Below are 22,590 nucleotides of genomic sequence, written 5' to 3' on the forward strand. Positions count from 1 at the left end.
TCACAATTCACTGATTACTGTAATTTGTGAGGTACAGAAAGAAAGTGACAAGTTCTGGTACCATCGGTTGGGTGCTCTGTACAAACCAATGACATTTGCAATTTATTGAGAAGTCAATCATATCCAGAATATTACAACTGCATGGTCAGCAGTAACCATGACTATTAAAAAAAAGCATGAAAATATAGCATGACACAGAATTGGCGAGCACTGGGATATTTGCGTTGTGCACGTAAAGGTTGTGCTGTGAAAAGGACCCATAAAACTAAGAATGGCCAGACTACAACTCACACTTGAGTCATTTATATACATCTACAGTTACATGGAAATTCTGTCACAGTTGTTGCATGTTGAACTTTCCTTTTTCCTCTCACATTTATCCCTTTGCTTTAATCCCTGGCTCTTCCAAGTTACATGTTGAAGTATCATTGAGCAAGCTACTGAACCTTAAGTTGTCCTCAACGCATTGGGGCCTGAGTGTGTAAATGTTAGGTTAAAAGTGCTTCGAGACAGAAAAATGTATATGTGTTTAGAAAAGAAACCATTTGCAACTGTTGTTTTTTTTAACAAATTAAAACTAATTAATGAATTAAATTATAAATAAATAAATATTGAGTACTTGCTACTATTTTTTGACACAAACAGCACAAGTTTCCCACCTTTTTCACAATATTTGAACAAAACTGTGCCATGGTCATGACTCAAAAACAGCCAGAATCCATAGCAGCAGTACATCTGTTCGACTCAGTGTGACCTTTGCATAATGAGGACAATATCTGTAGGTGGCACTCCAACTCCTGTCATCCTGTTGTTAACCTCAGCATGATTTAACAGTTTAACAAAACTCAGCACACTCTTTTAGTCATTGAGTTATACCCACGAACTCCCTCAGGACTTTTCGGCCATCAGAGACGGGTATCAGAAATATTGTTTTGACCTGAATGGCGAGAGATCTGCTAGCGTGCTACACCACAGCTGACAATGATGGTGGGAAAGAGCTCGATACAAGGAATTGCAGGGGAACAGAAGGAACGCGGGAGGGGGGAACAGCAAAGAGCGAAGGGTAAGGATCCTGGAGAGATGAGCACAACAGACAAGACAAGAGAGCCACAAGAAACAGAGGAGAGTAAAAAGAGCAAATGCCAGAGGGAGAGTGTTTATATGGATGTCACAGGAGGAAGGAATGGGAGGCTCTGATTAGAAAAACAAATCCATTTATTTAGAAAACATGACACACATCCAGCAAGAAAAAAAATGCCTCAAACTGAATTTCGATTGCCAGCTTTGACTGTGACAGATAATGATTTATGAAACAGAAAAAGCCTTATTACTACAGATGCTGCTGCAGTCTTAACAAACCACTCAAATGAATAGCTTCCTCCCACAGGACTGCTAATACATGCATCACACACTAATGTTGTATGAGAACATAAACAAGTGGTTCTCAATCTTTTGGTTCCAATTAATTTTGTAAAATAAATGAAATACTTGATTGTGAGAGAAAGAAAATGCCAAAATCTAAAATTAATACTATAGAAACACACAGAGAACTGAAGGCAAATTAGCAACTCCAAAGGCATAAATCGAGACAGATTTTGTCTTGTGACACTAGGGAGGCTTTAGACCTCTCAGGTTATTTCATACCAGTTGATCCTCATATTGCTTACGGAAACAGTCTCCCACAGGAAAGAATTCCCAGCAACGCTCCTGGTACATTTTCCACACATAAGATTCCTGGCAAGGTCAACAGAGTAGCAATTTATCAAAAAGTCATTAATTTCATCATGAACACATTCTTTGACAGTGAGCTAATTAGAAAAATAAAATGAAGTTAGCAGGCTCCATTTCTTTTATGTTTGCTTGTACCATGCCAGAGAAATAGATACATGCTCCATCTATGAGCACAGACAGCCATGTACAGTAAGAGCTGTCACTGTTGGGTTTATCACCTTACTTGGGGGAATTCCTCGACATTTTCTTCTGCCTTTGTGCCCATGGATGTAAAGTAGGCACGCTCTCATCTTCCTTGTTAGTAGCGCAAGATGGTGAAATTGAGGAACACATTTTTTTTGTGTGCAGAAGTCAGGGGAGGAGAAGTGCTATCTTAAGAGAAATTACCTTAAGAGACATTTCAGCTATCAGCTCCAATGGGAGTTTTACTAGATCATTTAACACCTGGGTTTTTAATGACTAGATGGATATAGATGGTCCTGAAGACATATTATGTAATTGAATTGATTAAACTAAAAAATAAAACATAAACACTTTGTTAACTTATCAGATAAGCCTATAGATTGCTGTCAAATAAAGATTCATTTCCTCACTTACTGCCTCAATCATGTGCATGTCAGTAATCCATGGAAACGTGACAGGTTTGAGTCACATGACTCATATCTAAAAGCCCTAAAACAAAGGATGTGGAAAAAAAAACCTCTCTTTGAAGCCTTTGTGACTCAATGAGAGAGAGGGCATGAGGTAAGGTTATTAGGGAGTTTTCCATGTACTGGGACTGAAATGTAGCCTGTTCAACTGTACAACAGGCTGTAGGAGCTTCTGCTCCTTAAATAGTACATACCACAAGGGGATTGGGGGACCAGGCATTCCCGTTCAGGGGCCATGCATAACCCTTGGTTATCACTGGGGAATGGAGGATTGTATGGTCCAGCTGCAACACTTCATCTTTATGCCAAAGCTGCCACAGCTCCTCTACCAGCAGCTGCATCATGATTAAGAACCATGTTTTCACATTCTGGGGCCACCAGGATGACTACTAGTTTCTCCATTTTAAGTACTTTCACCCTGGCTGGGGTAAGCTTTGATTTCATGGTTGTTAAGTTCATGTGCACACTCAGGAAAATGGCTGAATAGGTAACAAGAAGAAAGTTCGTCTTTTATGGTAAAATCTAGCGCACATTAGGATGCAAGACTACTGGCATCCTGGAGTGTTTATTTTGTTATGTGCGCAGACAAGTCTAAAACCTTTCACTTTTTTTGACTAGGTGACTGTAATGGCCATTGGGAGCAAGAAGTTTCCACTTGCATTCTTTAGCAGACAAGTAGATGAAGAAAATCAGAGCAAGGCTGAAAGTCATGTGCATGGTAGAGACAGTGCTAAAGGGGTCGGTGTGGAAAACAAGGGTGTAAAAGAAAATCTTCAAGACTGCGCATGTGCCAGGATTTCTAATCAATAGTGACAGCTCTTAGAGGACATAGCCTACGAGAAAGAAATATTTTTCCACCAAGCAGCTCCTCTTTCAAGCAATATCTGAGAAGAACAATATGCTGAAAGAATATACCCAGTATATCTAGGAATAAGTCCCAGAACCCATTTGATTTGAAATGCCCCAAGTTCAAAATGTTTCAGGTGGATTAAATCAATGTAGTTTTCTTTGACTGTGAGCAATTGTGCCATGAAACTGTAAAGATTTACCTTTTTAAAACATGCCACTAATTGCACAATGTTTTGTGCTTAAGTGGAGATGTATTCATAATGGCAATATCTAGCATGTATATTGTTATAAAATATGCGTGCCAGGAGTGATAAGGCTTTTGAGAGACAGTGTGAATGCATATTCTGTCCTAGTTGAAAAGGTTACACCACAGCTCTGTCATTATCATGGTAAATGTGTGAAATAACAGGTCACTGAGACACGAAGGGAGTATTTTTGGAAAGCTATACTTTGGGATTTGATCTTGTCAAAATAGTGTAATTGTTTAGGAAATTTAAAAGTGCACATCTAGTTCTTTGGTTTGATCATGCTATAAAAAGACGACAATTATACCTGCCCCGTGTGTTCCGTCTCATCCTTGTTAATAAGGTACATCAGAAAAAATCTGCAAAGACACAGAAGGGGGAGTTATGCAACAAGTTTCAAATCTTTCAAACCACCAATGATTTCATTTGGTTCTGTGAAAACTTAAATTAACAAGCTGTTCATGTAGTAGTCAAGTAGAAGGATTATGATGATTACGAATGTAAATTGGATTTCAAATGCAGAAATATAACCAGCAATGTCAACCTGACAATCAGGTTAAAATTACCTTTAATACTTGCAATTATTTGATGATTGACAAGCAAGAAATAATGAAATCTAATGATCCTTTGGTTTATTAAATTATGAGTAATGATGCTACAGCCTATAGACCTTTATCAGGTGAGCCAAAAATGTCAAATGAGGCACGACTGTACATACATATTCATGAGCAAAGAAGAGTCCATCAATCAGGGGATGCAAACACATCCTGCTAGATCCATACTAATCAGTCTCAAAAGCGCTTGCCACAGGCAATTATTGACATGGCAACAATGTACAATGCAATGACACCTTCAAAGTAACCATTTTTACTTCTAGCAGAAAAGGTTCCTTCATGTTATGCTGAAAAGCAGTGAAAAAGACAAAATGATAATCATTTTCTAACCATGACAACTTAATAAGCTTGAGTGGGGTTATTGTTTTCTGCCTTTAATACCTTCTATTACACACATTTTCTTATTTTTATTAGCGTTTCATCCTATTGTACTTATTGTGGTACTCTTGAGCATTTCAATTAGCAGTCTGTGTATGTAAATGACTATGGCTTTCTTAATGTAATACATACAGCTTTACATAGGTGTCTTATAATATACAGATAAACTGTGTTCTTGGTGGATACAGAGTTTGGTCAAATGCATGTATTTTTAGGTTAGGAGGTGTTTTGATTCTTACTGGACTGTCATTACACATATCACAATAAAATGATTAACAAAGCACAGAGACACTCACAGACCACTTTATTACATATATTTTGCTAGCACCAGGTTGAATCCTTTTTGCCTTTTTCATGGCATGGGTTTAACAAGGTGCTGGAAACAATCCTCAGAAATGTTGGTCTAATCTGTTGCTGCAGATTTTTCAGCTGTACATTAGTAATTCAAATCTCCTCTTCCACCACATCTCATTGGTACTCTAATGGAGATATGGGGACTGTGGAGCTACAGTGAGGAAACCTGTCTGAGATTATTTGAAATGTGTGACATGGTGCATGAACTTGCTCTAATCAGCCATCAGAAAATGTACACTGTGGTTATAAAGGGATGGCTGTGGTCAACAAAACTCAAATAGGCTGGGATGTTTAAATTATGTTCAGATGATACTAAGAAAATATTGCTCATACCATTACAACACCACCATCACCAGCCTGATACATTGTTATGAGGTAGGATGTATACGTATCTAATGCTGTTAATGCCAAATTCTGATCATGCCATCTGTGTGGTTGTGTGGAAAACCCAGGCCAGCCTGTCTGGCTCTAACGGCAGAACCAGAAAATAATTTACTGAAAATCATCTTTTTTCTCCATTGCGATGCTCAGTTTTACCTTCAGCAAGTCATTGCGACCATGTCTGCGTGCCCAAATTCACTGAGTTGCTGGAATGTCATTGGCTGATTAGTTATTTGCATTAACAAGCAGTTGAACAGGTATACCTAACAAAGTGGCCATTGAGTATAAGTGAAAAATAGAACTTAAAGACAATGGTTTGAATCTGAATTGCAAGCTGTGGTAAACAAAGTTTTATACTGAGAGCTAAACTTGAGAAAGGAGATGAACTTATAGCAATGATTTATGGAGACATACAGATACACAGCCAAGTGTGTTAATTAGATTTATAATGTTTGCATTTTATAACTGTTCAGTGGTGACAAAGCATGCATAAAACTTACAAATGTAAACATGACCAATGCGTAAGAACTTAGTTTTAATATTTCTAAAATTAGGTCGAGTTGATATCAAACCCAGGCATAAAACCAGCGCTTTGATGAACTCACAGATAGTTGGCCAGGTTGTGCTCCTGAAGCGTGTGAGTCTCAAAGCCATGAGGAACCGTATCAAAGTATTCACTTCCCATTCCACATATAAAACATTTGGTCTGCAGGAAGAGAAAGTAAAATGCAATGGTTCATGAAACAGATTTGGACAAACATGATGTTCCCCAGACTAAATTAGAAAGACCAGAAGCCCGTTGTTTTAGTGCTCTGTGATTCAAATGTGGTATTTAGCCTGCTAGCACAACAATCTGACACCTTTTTTTTCTTAAACAAATGCACTGAGAGGACACCCACATAAGGAAAATACAAGTAAGAAGAGAAACCTAATATTCCTTTTGCAAGCCACTGTGCAACACTTCGGGGATACTGAAAGTTGATTCTGATCATCTGACCGTAGCTTTCCCAGCCTTGTAAAGAGGACAGTTGTATAATGATTAAAACTCAAATGAGCCATGAGCAGCTGAACACACAAAGAGTTGGGAAATGGTCGCAATCACAGCATTAGAAGATGTAGTCTTAGGGTTTTCACATAAATGCCCTCCTTGACTCCCCACTCAAACCATGCGTTCCTCCCTGTCCAGGATGTGTACATCCTTGTAACTGAAAAAGCGGTCACCAGTCTTTAGGTGTAAACAGACAGCAGAGTCCTGGCCTGATGAGTAAGGTCTTCTGTGTTCTGCCATCTGCTAAGCCAGTGGCTTTCTTGATATATAATAGCAGTCCTCTCGTTACTTAAATGCGTACACTATATTGTTTCATTTGTGTCAGGGGACCCAATCATCGACACATACCAATTTTTGGCTTGTTTGGGGGTTTGAATGTCACAAAGACAAAGTGTTTAAAAAAAAAAAGAAAGATGCTTTGGGAAAACCAAAGAACCTGTTTGTGCTGTGACAGTGATTGAAAAGAAGCAATAACGAAATGTGTGTTTTGAGTTTAATGCATTTTAGGTCATTTCTATTTATGGCAAATAATGGTGGAATGGAGCTCAACCTGATTTATCATTGCTGAGAGCAGCAGAGCTTAATACCCCTATAATACAACATCTGGAAAAGCAGGTGTAAAATCTGTGACACTGTTTTTTATTTTGTGACACAATGACAAATATAACATATACAGTAGAAAGCAAGAACACATTAGACGAAGATGTCGGAAAAACTGTCACAAGCCTATACCGAATTAACACAATGTATCGCTATTTTTAACAGTTTCACAGCCCCAGCTTGCATCTGCTCTATTCAGCCTTCAGCAATCTGTAAAATATTTTATTTTTGCTTGAATTTCTTCTGAATGTTTTGCAGTCAGCTGAACCACAGCTCTTTACTATATTTTATGTTGTTATTGTTTTCTCTGTTAATGTGGAATGGCAGATGCTGACTTAAATGTTAATGACAATAACAACTATATGAGTACACCCTTTTCAGACAGTAGCTCACCAGTTTTGTCAGACTAAGTGTACTACCCTGTTTCCTCAGTCTGGTAATCAAAGGTCTAGTTTTCGATTACTTGGCTGCCTCTCCTGCACCTTTGGGCTTTTTTGCTTCCTTCTAGTGTCAGACTGTCTTTCTAACTTTATGTCTTTTTTTAGGTTCTGATTCTCACGGTTTGTTAAAGCCTTATAGATATACCAGTGAGGGTTTTAGCCTGGCTCCCTGGTTCACTGGGTTCAGCAAAATAACCCTAACAAATAACTATTCTTTAAATAACAAACAGTGCATTTCCATTTGTTTTTCTACTCCTTCTAGCTTCTATGTATGGGCACATGAGCATTCAAACATGAGAGAAACAAGACTGAAAGACTGAAAACAACAAATGCATATTTTATGAATACTTTATTATTTTTTAATCAACAATTTGTTTTTGTCAGACTAGAGTTTCTGTGCTGACAAGTCACTAATCATTCAAGAGAAAGAGATAATGGTACCCTCTCATTAGTGCTAATGGTACATTTGTTTCCTGTGAAACAAGCCCCATAACTGAATGTACTTCCTTTATGTAATTGTATGTGTGTATGTGTGCAGTTTGTTTGCTCCCACATACTTAAGTTACAGCTGAAGTCTGTACTATGAAACAGGATTTCATCTTATCCAGGTAACTTCAGGATTAACCAGAGTTTTCTGTACTATGAAATGCTGTTTCACCACCTACTGACCAATCGAGTCTTCAGAAAACAACTGATTTGAGGCCTGAGGGATCCTTGATCTCTCAGACTTCTATGCACAGATAGTAGGATGGTCTAAAGTTTTTCAGCAACATCTGAAGCCTTTGTGTTTCATAAATATTATATTACTATATTGTTTTATATGCTTTAAAACATGATTTGTATGTTTTAACCTTATGCTAAAGTCTACATTTGAATTCTGATATATATATATATATATATATATATATATATATATATATATATATATATATATATATATATATATATATACATTCATTATTCTGAGACCATTAAAGGATGCAGCTGAAAGAACAAAAAGTAAAACAAAAAAATTAAATACTAGATTACTTGTCCTAATTGTAGAGCTATTAAACTGATAAGTCTGTCAACTTACACAGTTGGCATTTTTCCCCACTTTCCTTTCTGGCTTCAAATAGGCTAGACTTTGTTAATATACTAGATCTTTTACAGTCTTCCTGTCCAAAGCACCAAAAGCATACACACATTCATGCAGCACTTCTAATACTAAACAACTGTGCAGCACTTTTCCTCTCACACACACTGCTTTGTGTGCAGAAGCTGTCATGTTTCGTCAGTATTATTTGCTTAACCTCTTGATATTTTTTCCATATTATTGCTTTATCCTCATTTCCAAAAACCAGGAACTCTGCTGCCAGAATACTTATCCATCTATGTTTTTGAGATGCTGCCAGTGCCACAAAGAGAGGAAACCTGAGTTAATAACCAGCTTTGTGTGACCACTTATTCTGATTGCTGGTGTTAAGGTAAGTGAATCCAGGTAAAAGAAAGACACTCTAGGCATGTTGAAATCGCTTCATAGTACCAAACCCTGGTATCAAACTTAGCCACAGAAGCTGCTGCTACATAAACATGGTGCAAAGGACAATATAAAGCTTTTATAGGACATTTATATCTCACAATGCTGGATTATGTATTGTTGGAAATTGATTTTGCTCAAAATATGGAAACAAACAAAAGAAATTGTGGTTGCTTACTGCAATATAATGCGTATATTAATAACAAGTGGGGTTTTTTTTAATAACAGGGCTATCACCAATAGAAATATACTGTGAATGTGTGAGACAAAGTGTCAAATCTCACCTCCATATCCTCCTTCACCTGTTCCTGTTGGTCACGAAGCTCTCCAAAGGCATCAATTATCAAGCCTAAGAGCAACATCATGAGCTTTTTCAGTACATGTTGATGCATGATAAATTCTTTATTTCCAGTTAATTTTAAGTTGCAAAACAAATTCACCGTGTGTGTGTGTTTGTGTGCGTGTGTGTGTCTTACCCTGGATAATGGCCAGGAGGATGACAATGACAAAGAAGAAAAACGTAATATCAAAGACAATCCGTTCCACCTCAAACTCATCTCCAGCAGGATCCTCGATCTCATCGCCAATTCCACCGCCTGCACGCACTCCCACATACATGTGGAACATGTAACACTAAAATAAATAAATAAATATTCTGTATGAGGATCAGAGCACTTCTCCCTCAATTTATTCCTCCCTTTAACTTTGCTAGTGGTGTGAAATATTGAAGAATACTTGTTAATATTGAAGCTCAATAAAGAATTTATTCTCTGCATTTTCATCCCTCTATTCATGTTTGTTGCTATTGGGGAGAAAAAATATTAAACTGCCATTACTTCTACATTTTTAAACAATAGTGCAAGTTTTGTTTCTCATCAATCTTCTCAGACATGTATTCCCCTTCGGGGAGTATAAGGCAAGACAGATTAACATTCAAGTTGTCTAGCAAGGGCTACACTGTGCTTTAACTGCCAAGGACAATATTTTCCGCAAGGAATTTGAACAAAATCAAAATATCAAAGATTTTTCCATACAAGTCTTCTGCTTTGGATTCATACGCTTTCATTGTACTCGTCTTTAAAATGGTACGGCAATGACTGTAGAGCGATTGATACAACAGCACGGTGAGTGAGACTGAGGGTTTACCGTAATATCCCTCACCTCCTATATTAACAGGGCTTCATTCAAATGCTTTTACTTCCCATCCGCCTGCATATGTGAGTGACAGTGGAGTCCATATTAGAATAGAGCAGGCAGTGGGGTGTTAATATTTTGAGTGGCCAAACAAAGGGCTGTGCTGAGGCTTCGGGGGCTGTTTTCTCTCAAAGTGTCCATCATTTTATAGAAAAAAAAACTTGATGGAATAAGACATGAGGCTGTTTTCATTTGAACAATAGGGATCCCTGTCAGAACCTTCCTCTACCTCTCTCACTGTGCAGGTAGAAAAGGAGGTGGGTGGCTGTGTTTGCATTATAAAGATAAGCACAAAAAGATAGCGACGGTGATAAGAGGCAGATATATGTGGAGGGAGAGTGTGTGTCAATATGCACATTAAACTCACAGTAAGCATGTCATTGCACTTCATGTCTTGGATGTCCTTGTCATCACTTTTGTTGTAGAACTTTCTGAAGAAGTTGAAGGCTACAACGGTGTAGAGGTACACCACAACAGCCAAGAGGCCCACGGTAAGGATCAACTGACAAGCACACATACATAATTAGAAAATGACAGACAGAGGCAGACGGGCTTTAATACACTACTTCTTCTTTAATACACAACTCAATATAACCTCACAAGGTGAAAGCAAACATCGGATGCATTGTAGCTGCACCCATGAACACACATGGAAACTGATGGAGAGAGAATTAAAGACAGATCCACGCAGATATGCAAATGCACAAACACACACCTGTTTGCCATTATGTGTGACAGAGGAGAGGATGGTACGAAGTGTCTTGAAACCCATAGCGATATCCAAAAGGTGGGCAGCAAAGAAGAAGTTGTTATAATGTCCCAGAAACGACATGGTCATGTACCATGCCAAGTACAAGAAGGACTGTAAGTGCACACACGAGCACAACCAAACATAAGAAACACAACCAATATAGATTACAAGGACAGATAAAGAGACAAATGTGTATTTTAGATAAGTCGAATAAAAAGGATATTAACATCTCCTCCTCTGCTGTACGCCCAATTTTATCAAAACAAATCGTAGCGTGGTAGAATGACAGATTAACAAAAGAGGAATAGGCCATAAAATATCGGATACGTTTTACAACCACTGCCTGGTAACATTAACCAAATAGTTAACATAAATTGCAGGCTGTAACACCTTTTCTTTGGCTTATAACCAAACTGAGCAAAAGTCATAAACTATTAGATGCAATCCAACTTACATTGTCAGTGAAAACTACACCTAGTTTCCAGACCTGATACTTCATGTCAATGGAGTTGCATCTGAAAAAAAATATATGATTAATTAATAAAAAAAATAATTGATAGACAATAACAAGAACAATTAAACAAGGTCAAAATGTTAGTGATTTAGATCAGAGCCTTGACCTACTGTGTTTTTATATTTTTAAAAACACAGTCTCAGTTATGGGGCTTTTTCTTAGAATATTATGTTCTTCCTCAAGTACAGCATAATGTTCTAGGACCTTTTTTTACCTGTTACATAACATATACACACAGACACACACGCACACAATGTTCGCAGAACCATTATTAAAAATGCCACGGGCTATTAATAATCATTTGCCTGAAATGTTATTTTACTAACAAGGCCCACACAAGAGCCAAACATAACAGTAAATAAACCCAGACTGTTAATGTATTTCACCAGAGACCCATTTTGTAGTCCAATTCACTTCCACAGTAAAATGCATTAGAAAATGGGCTGTATCGATTTCATATTTAAATTTTTCTATGTCATTCCCAGACAGCCTGTATACTAGCTATCCTCCAGATAAGTAGCTGCATTATTGCGATCACTGCAAGCTTCTTTGTGTACAGCTGCCTACCTAATCCATATTATGGAGGCCTGTCAGGAAAGAATTATTTGTATTTATTAAAATGCATATACAATATAGAAAATGAGACTGTGTTCTTGCATGCATTAAACCTTTCTATAGCAATGTCATAAATAACGAAAAACTACACCATAATTTTGTCTGAAATTACACGCAGAGCTACATAAATGACACATTGGACCTCAGATGTTTCCCATGAATCTTTTTAAGAATGCACAATTGCAAACTCTACTCACAGAGCACTCCAGGCAGCATCTCTCTTGAGCCTCTTCTTTGTTTTTGTTTCAGAATTAAGGTCTAAAGCAGCCTTGTCCAGACCTAGGAGTTCACTTATCTTCTCGCAGCCATAAAAGTCACCGTACTTATCCATCACCTGAACAGGGAAGAAGACATGTTTGCATCGTGACGCAAGCAATGTGTTCTTCAGTGTATCGTCACATGAATTACACAAGACAATGATAAATGGTATTTGGAGTAATACTGAATTCTGCATAGTCTAAGTGTAACGAAACAAAGATTGTCAGACACTTGTGTTGCAAATGTTTTGGGGGTGTTTTTGTTTAGTTTTGCTTGTTTGGACAGTTGTGTGAATGACTGGCACAAACACTGGTTTTAAAGTAATCAACACATTTGTGTTGATGCAGACTTTACCATTTACCTTCCTGATAGAATGCACAGGCGTTGCATCTTGGTTTAAAAATATTGACTTAGGCTCATGACAAATACATGAGTTTCAACTTTATGTGACTGAATCTATTAAAATAAGAGCCAAGCTTTATTATAAAGCCCATTTGCCATTACAAACCCAGGCACTCTGAAGTCTGGCAAGCAATATCACAGACCTTCTAACCATCTATTTTACTGCAAGTTCTTAAAATGATGCAATCAAGGGTATTAAATGCAATGTGGGAGTGCCAGGTGTATTTTATGTAGACCAACTGTCCATGAAGTGGCAAAAAGCCAAAACCAAAGTCAAAGTGCTTTAATGAAATTCAAAGTCAAAACACTACTTTCCAGTCCTGACATTTTCTTCTTTAAATGAAGGTGTTTGTGCAAAAATTACTTAATAAATTATTAATTACGCCTTACAACCAGGTGCCTATCATAAAACTTGCAGTGTATAGGCAAGGGCCACATTGCAGTGCAGAACAATTTAACAAAAAGCAAGCTTTAGTAGCAGACTACATAGTCCAAAAATGCATACTTCAATAGGTAAACAAAAATTACAAGGAGCTCACTGAGAGTAGCAGACAGAGAACGACTCAACAAGGACAAAATGGAACACATTTCTATGCTGTATATACACAGAAGACTGACTACTCCCGAGAGAAGAGTGAAAACAATCAGGGAGTCAGGGGAAGACAGACAGGAAGCAAAACTAGCACACAACCCTCAAAGGATAAACTCAAAACCAAATAAAACACAAATCAAAAACAGCAGTAACACTAGAACAGCACAGAACTCATGACAAGAACCAGAACTCAGGAATGTCAAACAAGAATCAGAAGAACTAAGCCACTAAGTTTAACCTAATAGGATGATATTGAAACCATGATATGAAACCAAGACCCAAGCGAATAAGTATTAGAATATCAGTAATGCCTAACAGAAATCCAAACATTAAACTACAACTTAACAAAACCCGAGAGCCACAGCAGTCGCTGTGAGAACCCATCATATCTATTTTTTTGTTCAAATATACACTGCCAGGAAAATGCAATATACAGTACTGCTGTGAAATAAAATCAATACTTCCAAATATCCCTTCAGAAGCTGATGAGTACTACCATAAATACTAGCTGGATGTGTCTATGAAACCATATCACCAAAACAAAATGGCAAACCTATACTCATTCAAGTGTAAAGCACAAGTGATACAGTGAAATAAAGTTGTTGCTAACACTGTTCCTAACAAATCACTTCAAATGAGAGGGGAACAGCAGCATGTTCCAAACACTGAAGACTTTAAATATTTAAATAACTGCTTCCCCTGATAAAATGATCAGTGAATGTAGTTTGATGCAGCACACAAGGCCAGATTTAATAAGTCATCCGCATAAAGTGAGGCTGCAATCGCAAGAATGTGCCAATAAGAGTGGAGCAAATTAGCAGCGCCAAAATAACACAGTACATTAATGAAGTGTACACATCTGTTTCTATTGAAATTACTGTTACTGCCGCACATGCATGAATGTGTGGGGTCTTTTTTCCTGCGTGCTACAGGCATTTACTCAAATCAAATAAAGCCATCTGACTCTAATCTGCCTGTACAAAAAACAAATACTGTATTCAAAATGTTGATCTGCATTCATTGACACCTTAACAACATTAAGACTTAGACACAAGTCTAACATGTTTGAGATCTGATGGTAGTGCTGCAGAGATCCGTGTGGATACTTTTGAGCAAAGATAGGTTTTCAATAATATTTCTGTGTATAAATGTGACTAAAAACCAAACACAGCAAAATGAAATACTCGCTATAAAACTCGACTTTGCTGCTGATAATACATCTATGGCTTGCAGGCCTCTTGAACTAGGCAACTAATCCTTCTCCTCCTCCTTACACTCTACATTCAGTTCTGCTCCGCTACCAAAAAAAGAAAAAGCAGAAGCACCAGAAAAATATGGGACACTGGTCATTCAGGGTAAGTACCTGCAAACCTTAGTAAATCACATTTGGATGATTGATTTAGATACTGTCCTCCCTAAATTCTGCACTCAGAAAGGGAAAATCCTAAGGCCAGCCAAGAAAGTAATGTGTATGTGTCTCTTTAGTAAATCTCAAAAGTAGTTATTTTAATCCCAAAGGAGGTAATCCCAAACCCTTAGTAAAGCCCCCAGTAGCTTTCCTACCAGTGCATTACAAGTTGAATTTCTATGAGTCACATTAAGTGTTCCTAAATTGGGGGGGAAAGACCAAAAAGGGCTTTCTTAAAGCAGACAATGACAATGATCTCCTTTTTTAAACTACAGAGACATAATCAATGAGAAGGCTGAAGGTGTTGCACTGTCTATTGAGGCAAGAAAATCATTTTGGTATTTTACAGGGAAATAATGACACCTGTGATGAAACGGTAAATGTCATTATGTTTCTTAATGCAATGTAACTACATGGAATATGCACATAATTATATAAATGCATAAGCACTTTTAGACCAGACCTTACCTTTCTCTTCACAAATTTATCCCAGTAATTGCTTGGAAATGATCTGAAAACATAAAGAGTAAGAGACTCATTCATATGGGAGGAAACTGTAACATTTACTGAAGCAACATTGAGTGAAAAATTTCAGCCTGCCACTTCAATATGTATACACTCACCAGCCACCTCATTAGTTACACCTTGCTAGAAACATGTTAGGCCCTATTCTGCCTTCAGAACTGCTTTAATTTACAGGTGCTGGAAACATTCCCTAGAGATTGTGGACTATATTGACAGCACAGGGTCATGCAGTTCCTACAGATTTGTCAGCTGCACATGCATGATGCAAATCTTTCATTCCACCATATCCCAGAGGTATCCTATTGGATTGGCATTTGGTGACCATGGAGGCCATTTGAGTACAGTGAACTCATTGTCATGTTCAAGACACCAGCTGGAGATGTTAACTTTGTGACATTGTACATTATCGAGCTGGAAGCAGCCATCAGAAGATGGGCACACTGTGGTCATAAAGGGATAGATATGGTCAACAACAACACTAAGGTAGGCTGTGGTGTGGAAATTATAATGTTGATAATAAGGGCCCCAAAGGGTGCCAGCAAAATTACAGTCACAGCATTACACCATCAGCAACCAGAACCCTTGATACAAGGTCGGATGCAGCTATGCTTTTATGTTGTTTACACCAAATTCTGACCCCACCATTCAGATCTAGCAGCAGAAATCAAGACTCATCGCACCGGCCGACATATTTCCAATCTCCTATCGTCTAATTTGGTGAGCCTCTCTGTTTATTGTATCCTCAGTTTCCTGTTTTTAGCTGATAAAAGTGTCACCCAGTGTGGTCTGCTACTCTAGCCCATCTGCTTCAAGGTTTGACATATTGTGCTTTCAGACATGATACTGAGTAGTTATTTGAGTTATTGTTGCCTTCCTATCAGCTCAAAGCAGTGTGGGCATATTCCCCTGACCTTAGACATCAACATGGCATTTTCACCCAAAGATCTGTCGCTCACTGGATATTTGCCCTTTTCTCTGTAAACCCCAGTTGGAAAATCCCAGTAGATTAGCAGTTTTCTGAAATACTCAGACTAGTCCACCAAAAACAATGCCACTTAAATCACCTTTGTCCCTCATTCTGGTGCTCAGTTTGAAATTCACCAAGTCGTATTGATCATGTCCTCATGGCTGTTGCCATGTGATTGGCTGATTTGATATTTGGCTTAAAGCCAAGTCAGTCAAGCCTACGTAATGAAAAGTCCAGCAAGTACTAGGTGTCAGTAGCAGGTTTCTTAGATTTGAAGTACAAAACAGGCTGTTATTTGATTTTTCCATTACTTTATGAATAAAAATGATATTAAAACACAAGTCATGAACATACGGGGTGTTAATTGCCAGTCGGTCCCATTGGCCTTTGATGTCTTCCTCAGGAGGCTGTTTTGTCACATAGAGTCCATCAAACTCCAGCCTTCGTGCCACTTCCTTCTCACGTTTGAAGATTACTAATGGTACCTTTCAATCAAATGCACTACAATAGTCACTATATTCTTTGAATAAGTACACCAGTAATACACTAGCAAAACATTCAAGTTAATAATTTACTTCATGGCTCTTGACAGGTAAAAAGTGATTATATAAAGTGAAAGAAGTTCTTAAACTGGTATACCTTGAGGCAGTAATAACCAATAATACAACAGAAGGAGATGATTGTGTGTGCTACAGCCAGGAAATTGAGAGAGGGCTCCATGTATCCACTGTTTTCTTCAAGTACAAAATACACTATGCCCTCGCTGTTGTTGTCAGCATCAGAGTTCAGTTCTTCACCGTAAACAGATGTGGTCATTCCTTCCTCTTCTTTCAGGGTAGGAAACGGTGTTACCTTGGGTAGACAGTAGACCAAATATATAATACTTAAGACAAAGTTGACTTTTTTTGACAAAATATTAAAAACCATCTTTTTTAATATAAGAAATTCAATGTTGTTAAAGTAAAGCATCGACCGAGACTACCCAGTTTGACTCCCTGGGCTTCACAGCATGAAGTAGCAAATAATGGGCAAAAAAAATATGGACAAAACACACAACAGCACAAAATACTTGTCTCATTAGCACATTCCCACCTTGTAGAACAGAAGGACGAAATTGATTGCAAAGGTGATAAAAAGAGCCAGCAAGCGCAGATTATAAAAGTTCCTTGCAAAATAGTTCTGGAAAAAAGAAACAGAAAAAAATCTGAGGTGTGTGGCCTTTATATTTATGTGACTGTGGAGGAAAACTGACGTGGGTGTAAGGATGCATCCTTATCTACATTGTACTCATACATTCACAGCCATGTGTGTCTCTGTGTGTGCATATTACCAGCAGGCTCTTGTTATGAGTGCCAATTGTCTCCCAAAGGGCAGATTGTTGGCTCTGTGGTTCTTTTAACTTATTTGAGAATCTCTTGGCTCTCCCCCTTGCCTTTGCTTTCTCATTTCCAATTTTCTTCTCAGACTTCTCTCTGCAAATAATCCATACGCAAACAGAGGGAAAGTCAAACAACCTTACTTTGACCAATATCTGGGATGATGAAAGCAGAATTTTGCCTGTGAAGATTTCAAACTTTTGATGTTAAATGTGATCTTAACCTTTGCTTTAAGCCCACATGAAAAGTCAGTGGTTTTTATATTTGAATGGCAGTGGCTCAACAGTGTAGTGGTCAGCATGTTTGCATAAGACCCAAGATTTTAGACCAGAGGGACACACAAATTCAGCCTCAGGGAATCAAATCAAATAAAACATGCAGGTCCATCTGTTGTTGTAACCCCTTGAGAGTTAAGGGAGCAGCCAGAAGGAGCAGCCTGTCATTTAGCAAAATATTTTTTATTGGTTTTAAACACACATTTTAGCGACTGTAACACTTAAAGTGTTATTGAGAAGTTAAAGAAAATCCCTCTTTGAGAACCAAATAAGAAAGCATGCAAGAGACTCACTCTGTGTTCATTTTTGTGTCTTCATTTTTATCCTCTGTGGTTGTGTGATCCTTAATTTGCTGCTTGTAAAATTCATTAAGAATCAAAGTTTAATATGAAGCTCAAACAGTATCAAAGTATTACAAATCAATGAAGCTTAGGACAAGTCCACACAGATGAAAAACCTTGGGAAAAATAAAATGTACTGAGCCACGAACATTAAATAAAACATTCTGAATGTAATTTTCATACCGTTATCTGATGCTTCTCAAAATCAGAGGAAGCACTGGTCCTGGAACTTGTGCTGAACAGGTCATCCAGACTGGCAGTGAGGTCTTGTGCTACAAGTTTGTATCGACCTTCCTCTTTCTTTAGTTTGAGGCCAAAAATGCTTGACAGTACATCCACCTCTCTGGGGGAGGTCACAGCTCCCATCTGCCCAATCTCCCTCAATTCTCTGTGGGACGAAAAACTGGCAGAGTACCTCCTCGGCTGATCCACACCACTTGGCACCTCTGTGACCTCATCAAGAGTTGGTTCAAGGATACCGCCAAGCAAGTCAGATATCCTAATCCTTTTGGCTCCCTCTATGAGCCCACCACTCACAAAAGCAATATACAGCACGTATAAGATGCTGTGAAATAAAACATAAATGGACCGTACCTGAGCCATACAAATGAATCGGACGAATAGAGCAGCCGACATGAGGATATCCTTCAGGGTCATCTTCATCAGTGTCTTTAGGTTTGTCAGAGAAAGTAGAGTTGAGAGAAATAGCCACCAATGAATCATGAAAAACATTCCCTGATTGCCCAGGCGTCGTTTATCCTCGACTTGTTTCCCAGTATTTCTTTCTCCGGTGTTAGAGCCAGATATCTGAGCTGCAAGCTGCATCTCAAAAATGGTGTCCTCACAGAAATTGACAAACATTTCCATTTTCTCTCTCTCTGCACCCTCGTTGACAACATCAAAAATGAACTGCCTCTTCGACTCCTTAACCTGTGGCTTCTCCCACTGTGTACGGCTATATTCGCTGATCTCAAAGTAGACGCGTTCGAAGCGCTTCCCACTGCCGAGGACCTCTATGCGTCCTAGACTGGGCTGAAAGTAAGTCAAAACACTTTCTGCCAGTTCCAAGAATGTCTTTAGTCTTGAATCGTTGGGCATGTGTTCTGACAAGTTGGTGAGGAGAACGGTGATGCTGAAGCCAATGTCTTTTGCTGGCTCATGGAAGCGATCCACAAAGGCCTCATAGTTCACAATTTCACCATCATTAGTCTCCATGCATGAAAGCAAGAAGTGGATCTCAGCCTGCGAGAGATGCTTGCAGTTTTCCATGGCTTTCTGGAAGTCCTTCCTGGATATGCTTCCCTGACGATCAGGATCATGTTCTCTGAAGGCTTCTGAGGAGGTGAGGTCTTTAAGTTTGAGGAACATGTCAAAAAACTTGAGAATCATTTCCACATTGCCTGACGATTCCACCAACATATCCACCATTTGCTTTCCAGTAGTTCCATTGACAACATTACCTGCATGAGGCACAGGAATGTCCTTACTTAATGATAAATGGTAACTTATTACTATCACAAACTGCAAAACAACAGAAGATATTTACCTTCTAACATGGAAAGCAAAAACACAACCATATCTTTCTGTAAATCCATGAGCTCCTTTAGAAGCTCTATTTGCCTTGAATCCTGTATGTGCAGAAAATATATTCATAGTTAAATTTTCATAAGTTGTACTACTGATTTCACATATTACACTGTGCACGAGTGGGCACATTATCAGAGGACAGTTTTATATTAAAAATAAATCTGAACTAAAAATGATGACTGCGGGGGTAGAAACCCTGCAGTACATGATCACCTAGAGCATTGTCAATTTTATGTCTTCTGAATTTTAAATGGAAACATGCATGGTCACTGTGAGTGGATTAATACACTGTACCTGAGAGAGCTTCATCTGCAGGTGCGCAAAGACATGGAGGAATCCCACAACAGCGTCCCAAAGACGGCTATGAGCTAGACTCTGCTGGTTCCCAGTACACGGACCCTGCATGCACACTCTGATAATATGAGCTGCTAGTAAAAGCAAAGTGAACTTATAGAGAAATAGACAGCTCTTTGCAGAAGCCCCCGGCTTGTGGATTTATGTAGAGTGTCTAGATTTAGACACTTTACATCTTACCCATCACAGAGTGCTATTACGAAGCAGTTTGATTGGTCCTAAATTAATTCTGCAGCATGACAAGAATTTGAAATATACAACCCCAAATTAACAGACTGCTGGGATCCTTAATTAAACATTTTAAAGACTACATTGTGGAACAAGTTCAAGTTTAATGAAGGCTACAGAGCTGGGCAATAAAATCACTATGGAATGTAATGGAAACAGACTTACCTGTATGTACTCAGTGAGAGTGTTGAAGACCTGTTTGGCCACTTCAATGGCCTTGGAGAAGTTGTGTTGACCTTGTGCATCAATCGCATCCTTACCTGAGTAGTACCAGTAGAAGTCACTGATGGACTCCTACAGTGTAGCAGAGGAAAATGTTTGTATTTCATGAGCACAACTAAAACGTTCTTTTAGAGACAAAACTATTGAAAAAGACAAAGAACAAATCCAATTCTACTATTGCACTCCAGCTAATTTAACTTTGCCTTATCTTTGGACACATCTACTTGAAATTAAATCAATCAATCACTAAAACATTAGGCTCCACAAATGTGCCTTAAATGAAACACCAATACACAGCATTACAAATGAAAACTCATCACAGCGTGCCTACCTGTATCCTTAGTAAATAGTCTACAGTGGATATAATGATGTTGACAGTGGTGTTGTTGCCTGTTTGTGTTCTCAAGTAATTCTGGAAATCTAACACATAAGCAAAATATTATTAAAGTGGACAAATTGTTAAAAGTGAGCTTTGCATACATTAGGATTGGACAATATATATGTAGTACACAGCTGTTATAAGTTGCTGTTAAACTACAGTAATTTCCATCTATGTTTCTTCAATATATCAATATATTTTTGTGAACTCTTTGACAGAATGTAACTGGATACAGCAGAAAGCAATTAACCTGAGTTGTGTCCTTCACAGAGCAGCTGAAGGAAACGGAACAGGTCACAGGTTAGGTCTTTGTCAGGCATCACCTTTTCTCCTGGGAAAAAGATGGACAGAAAAAGGTGAGGGAAAAAAAAAAAAAAAGCAGAGGTCTAAGGTTCATAAACCGAGTAAGAGAATGTTCAAAGAATGAAGAGAACAGAAAATTAGGCCACTTTTGACTGTAAATTCAGAGTATGTTCAAGGCCATCGATCTCACAGCTGGCTCTTCTGCTGTGACATGGATTAATAGTAATAGATTTTTTTTTGCCTATTTGAATACAGTACCTGAGCTCTCGTCCGTGGCCATGCCTAATCCCTCTGCTTTGTTCTGCCTCTCAAAAGCATTCAGATCCAAAACACTGAACAGAAGAAAAGCAGGCACAACCACACAGAAAAAGAGCACAAGTAAAGCACTTGTACTCTTGCCTTTTTTATTTTAAATTAAATCAATCAGTATTTGAAACCTGCCAGCCTTTATAACATTTGACTTGATATCTAATTTTTCTACATTTACTCACCTGCATGACTGCATGAGCCCAGCCATGCTCTGAAAGAAGCCCACATCTCGCTTCTCTTTTAGATAATCCAGCATTTTCTATCAGACAAAAGCATCAAAGACAAGGTCTGATAAATGGACGATCTGATTTGAAACAGGGATAATTAGATTTATTACTGTGAGCATTGCTGCAGTAAGATGACAAAATTTGAAAAGGCTATGTTCTAATAAGGACAAATAATGACACGAGGGCACTTAGTTTAAACATTATTGTAGACCCATTTAACGTCCTGCAGTGAGACCAAAAAAAATCATTTTAATTTGCACAAACAGGCAAAAAAATTAGGACCACTCACAGATATATATGTATAATGTAAGCTCGGGTAAACACTCATAGTTCATATTGGTGGATGCAGGAGAAGTATGTAGATGTAAAGGCCTGCCCCAGCTTGTCAGGAACCAAATCACCATGATTAGATCTCTGAAATGGAAAGGCTTTCAAGGTGCCCATGGTCAGCACTGGGAATGCATACAACTTGCAGGATCTGTTGCCTTCTGGTCACATATTAAAAGGCACCATCAGAGATCACACATCCAGCAGGGCAGACACAGAGGACCAACAGGTCACAGTGTTTTGGCTGACTGGTGTATCATTAGATACTCGTTTACTTTAAACTGAGATCTTTGATAAAACAGTTTCTTCCCTAAGTTATTCAATCCATGGTAATCATTTGTTTTATTATATAAAAACCTGAACTCCTATTTAAAATGAAGAAATAGCGAATGTCACAGAAGGTATATATCAGATCTATTTTGTGAATGCCAAGAAAAAAAAAACCCATGTAAATAGTTTCAGGGGGAAAGCAATGAAATTACTGTACCTGCTGAACAGTGGCATTTCCTCCATTGAGAATAGCAATGCCTAACTTCAGTGTAGGGGCAATCATGGAGCCTATGGCACCTGAAATTAATCAAAAGAAAAGAAAAAGCATGGTACTGACTCCAAAGAATAACACTGCAT

At 38.3% G+C, this 22,590-nt stretch overlaps 1 protein-coding gene across 1 annotated transcript in view; it reads right to left on the bottom strand.

Annotated features, from left to right (window-relative positions):
* Positions 1 to 1,197: 1,197 nt before the first annotated feature.
* ryr2b (ryanodine receptor 2b (cardiac)) overlaps positions 1,198 to 22,590 on the bottom strand; it is an 86,636-nt gene continuing 65,243 nt past the window's right edge. The window contains exons 83-106 of the mRNA XM_080288036.1: positions 22,451 to 22,530; positions 21,592 to 21,668; positions 21,359 to 21,432; positions 21,048 to 21,128; positions 20,750 to 20,838; positions 20,362 to 20,490; positions 19,909 to 20,013; positions 19,574 to 19,655; positions 18,211 to 19,487; positions 17,980 to 18,041; positions 17,366 to 17,507; positions 17,128 to 17,214; positions 16,675 to 16,887; positions 16,390 to 16,520; positions 15,012 to 15,054; positions 12,081 to 12,217; positions 11,209 to 11,269; positions 10,719 to 10,865; positions 10,371 to 10,505; positions 9,286 to 9,442; positions 9,094 to 9,158; positions 5,808 to 5,908; positions 3,783 to 3,834; positions 1,198 to 1,734 (exon numbers count right to left, since the gene is read on the bottom strand). Coding sequence (XP_080144162.1) covers positions 1,639 to 1,734; positions 3,783 to 3,834; positions 5,808 to 5,908; positions 9,094 to 9,158; positions 9,286 to 9,442; positions 10,371 to 10,505; positions 10,719 to 10,865; positions 11,209 to 11,269; positions 12,081 to 12,217; positions 15,012 to 15,054; positions 16,390 to 16,520; positions 16,675 to 16,887; positions 17,128 to 17,214; positions 17,366 to 17,507; positions 17,980 to 18,041; positions 18,211 to 19,487; positions 19,574 to 19,655; positions 19,909 to 20,013; positions 20,362 to 20,490; positions 20,750 to 20,838; positions 21,048 to 21,128; positions 21,359 to 21,432; positions 21,592 to 21,668; positions 22,451 to 22,530 — 3,623 coding nt within the window. The 3' untranslated portion in view covers positions 1,198 to 1,638. The remainder of the gene's footprint in view (positions 1,735 to 3,782; positions 3,835 to 5,807; positions 5,909 to 9,093; positions 9,159 to 9,285; positions 9,443 to 10,370; positions 10,506 to 10,718; positions 10,866 to 11,208; positions 11,270 to 12,080; positions 12,218 to 15,011; positions 15,055 to 16,389; positions 16,521 to 16,674; positions 16,888 to 17,127; positions 17,215 to 17,365; positions 17,508 to 17,979; positions 18,042 to 18,210; positions 19,488 to 19,573; positions 19,656 to 19,908; positions 20,014 to 20,361; positions 20,491 to 20,749; positions 20,839 to 21,047; positions 21,129 to 21,358; positions 21,433 to 21,591; positions 21,669 to 22,450; positions 22,531 to 22,590) is intronic.

The sequence above is a fragment of the Astatotilapia calliptera genome, chromosome 13 (genome assembly GCF_964374335.1).
Source record: "Astatotilapia calliptera chromosome 13, fAstCal68.1, whole genome shotgun sequence".
Taxonomy (NCBI): Eukaryota; Metazoa; Chordata; class Actinopteri; order Cichliformes; family Cichlidae; genus Astatotilapia; species Astatotilapia calliptera.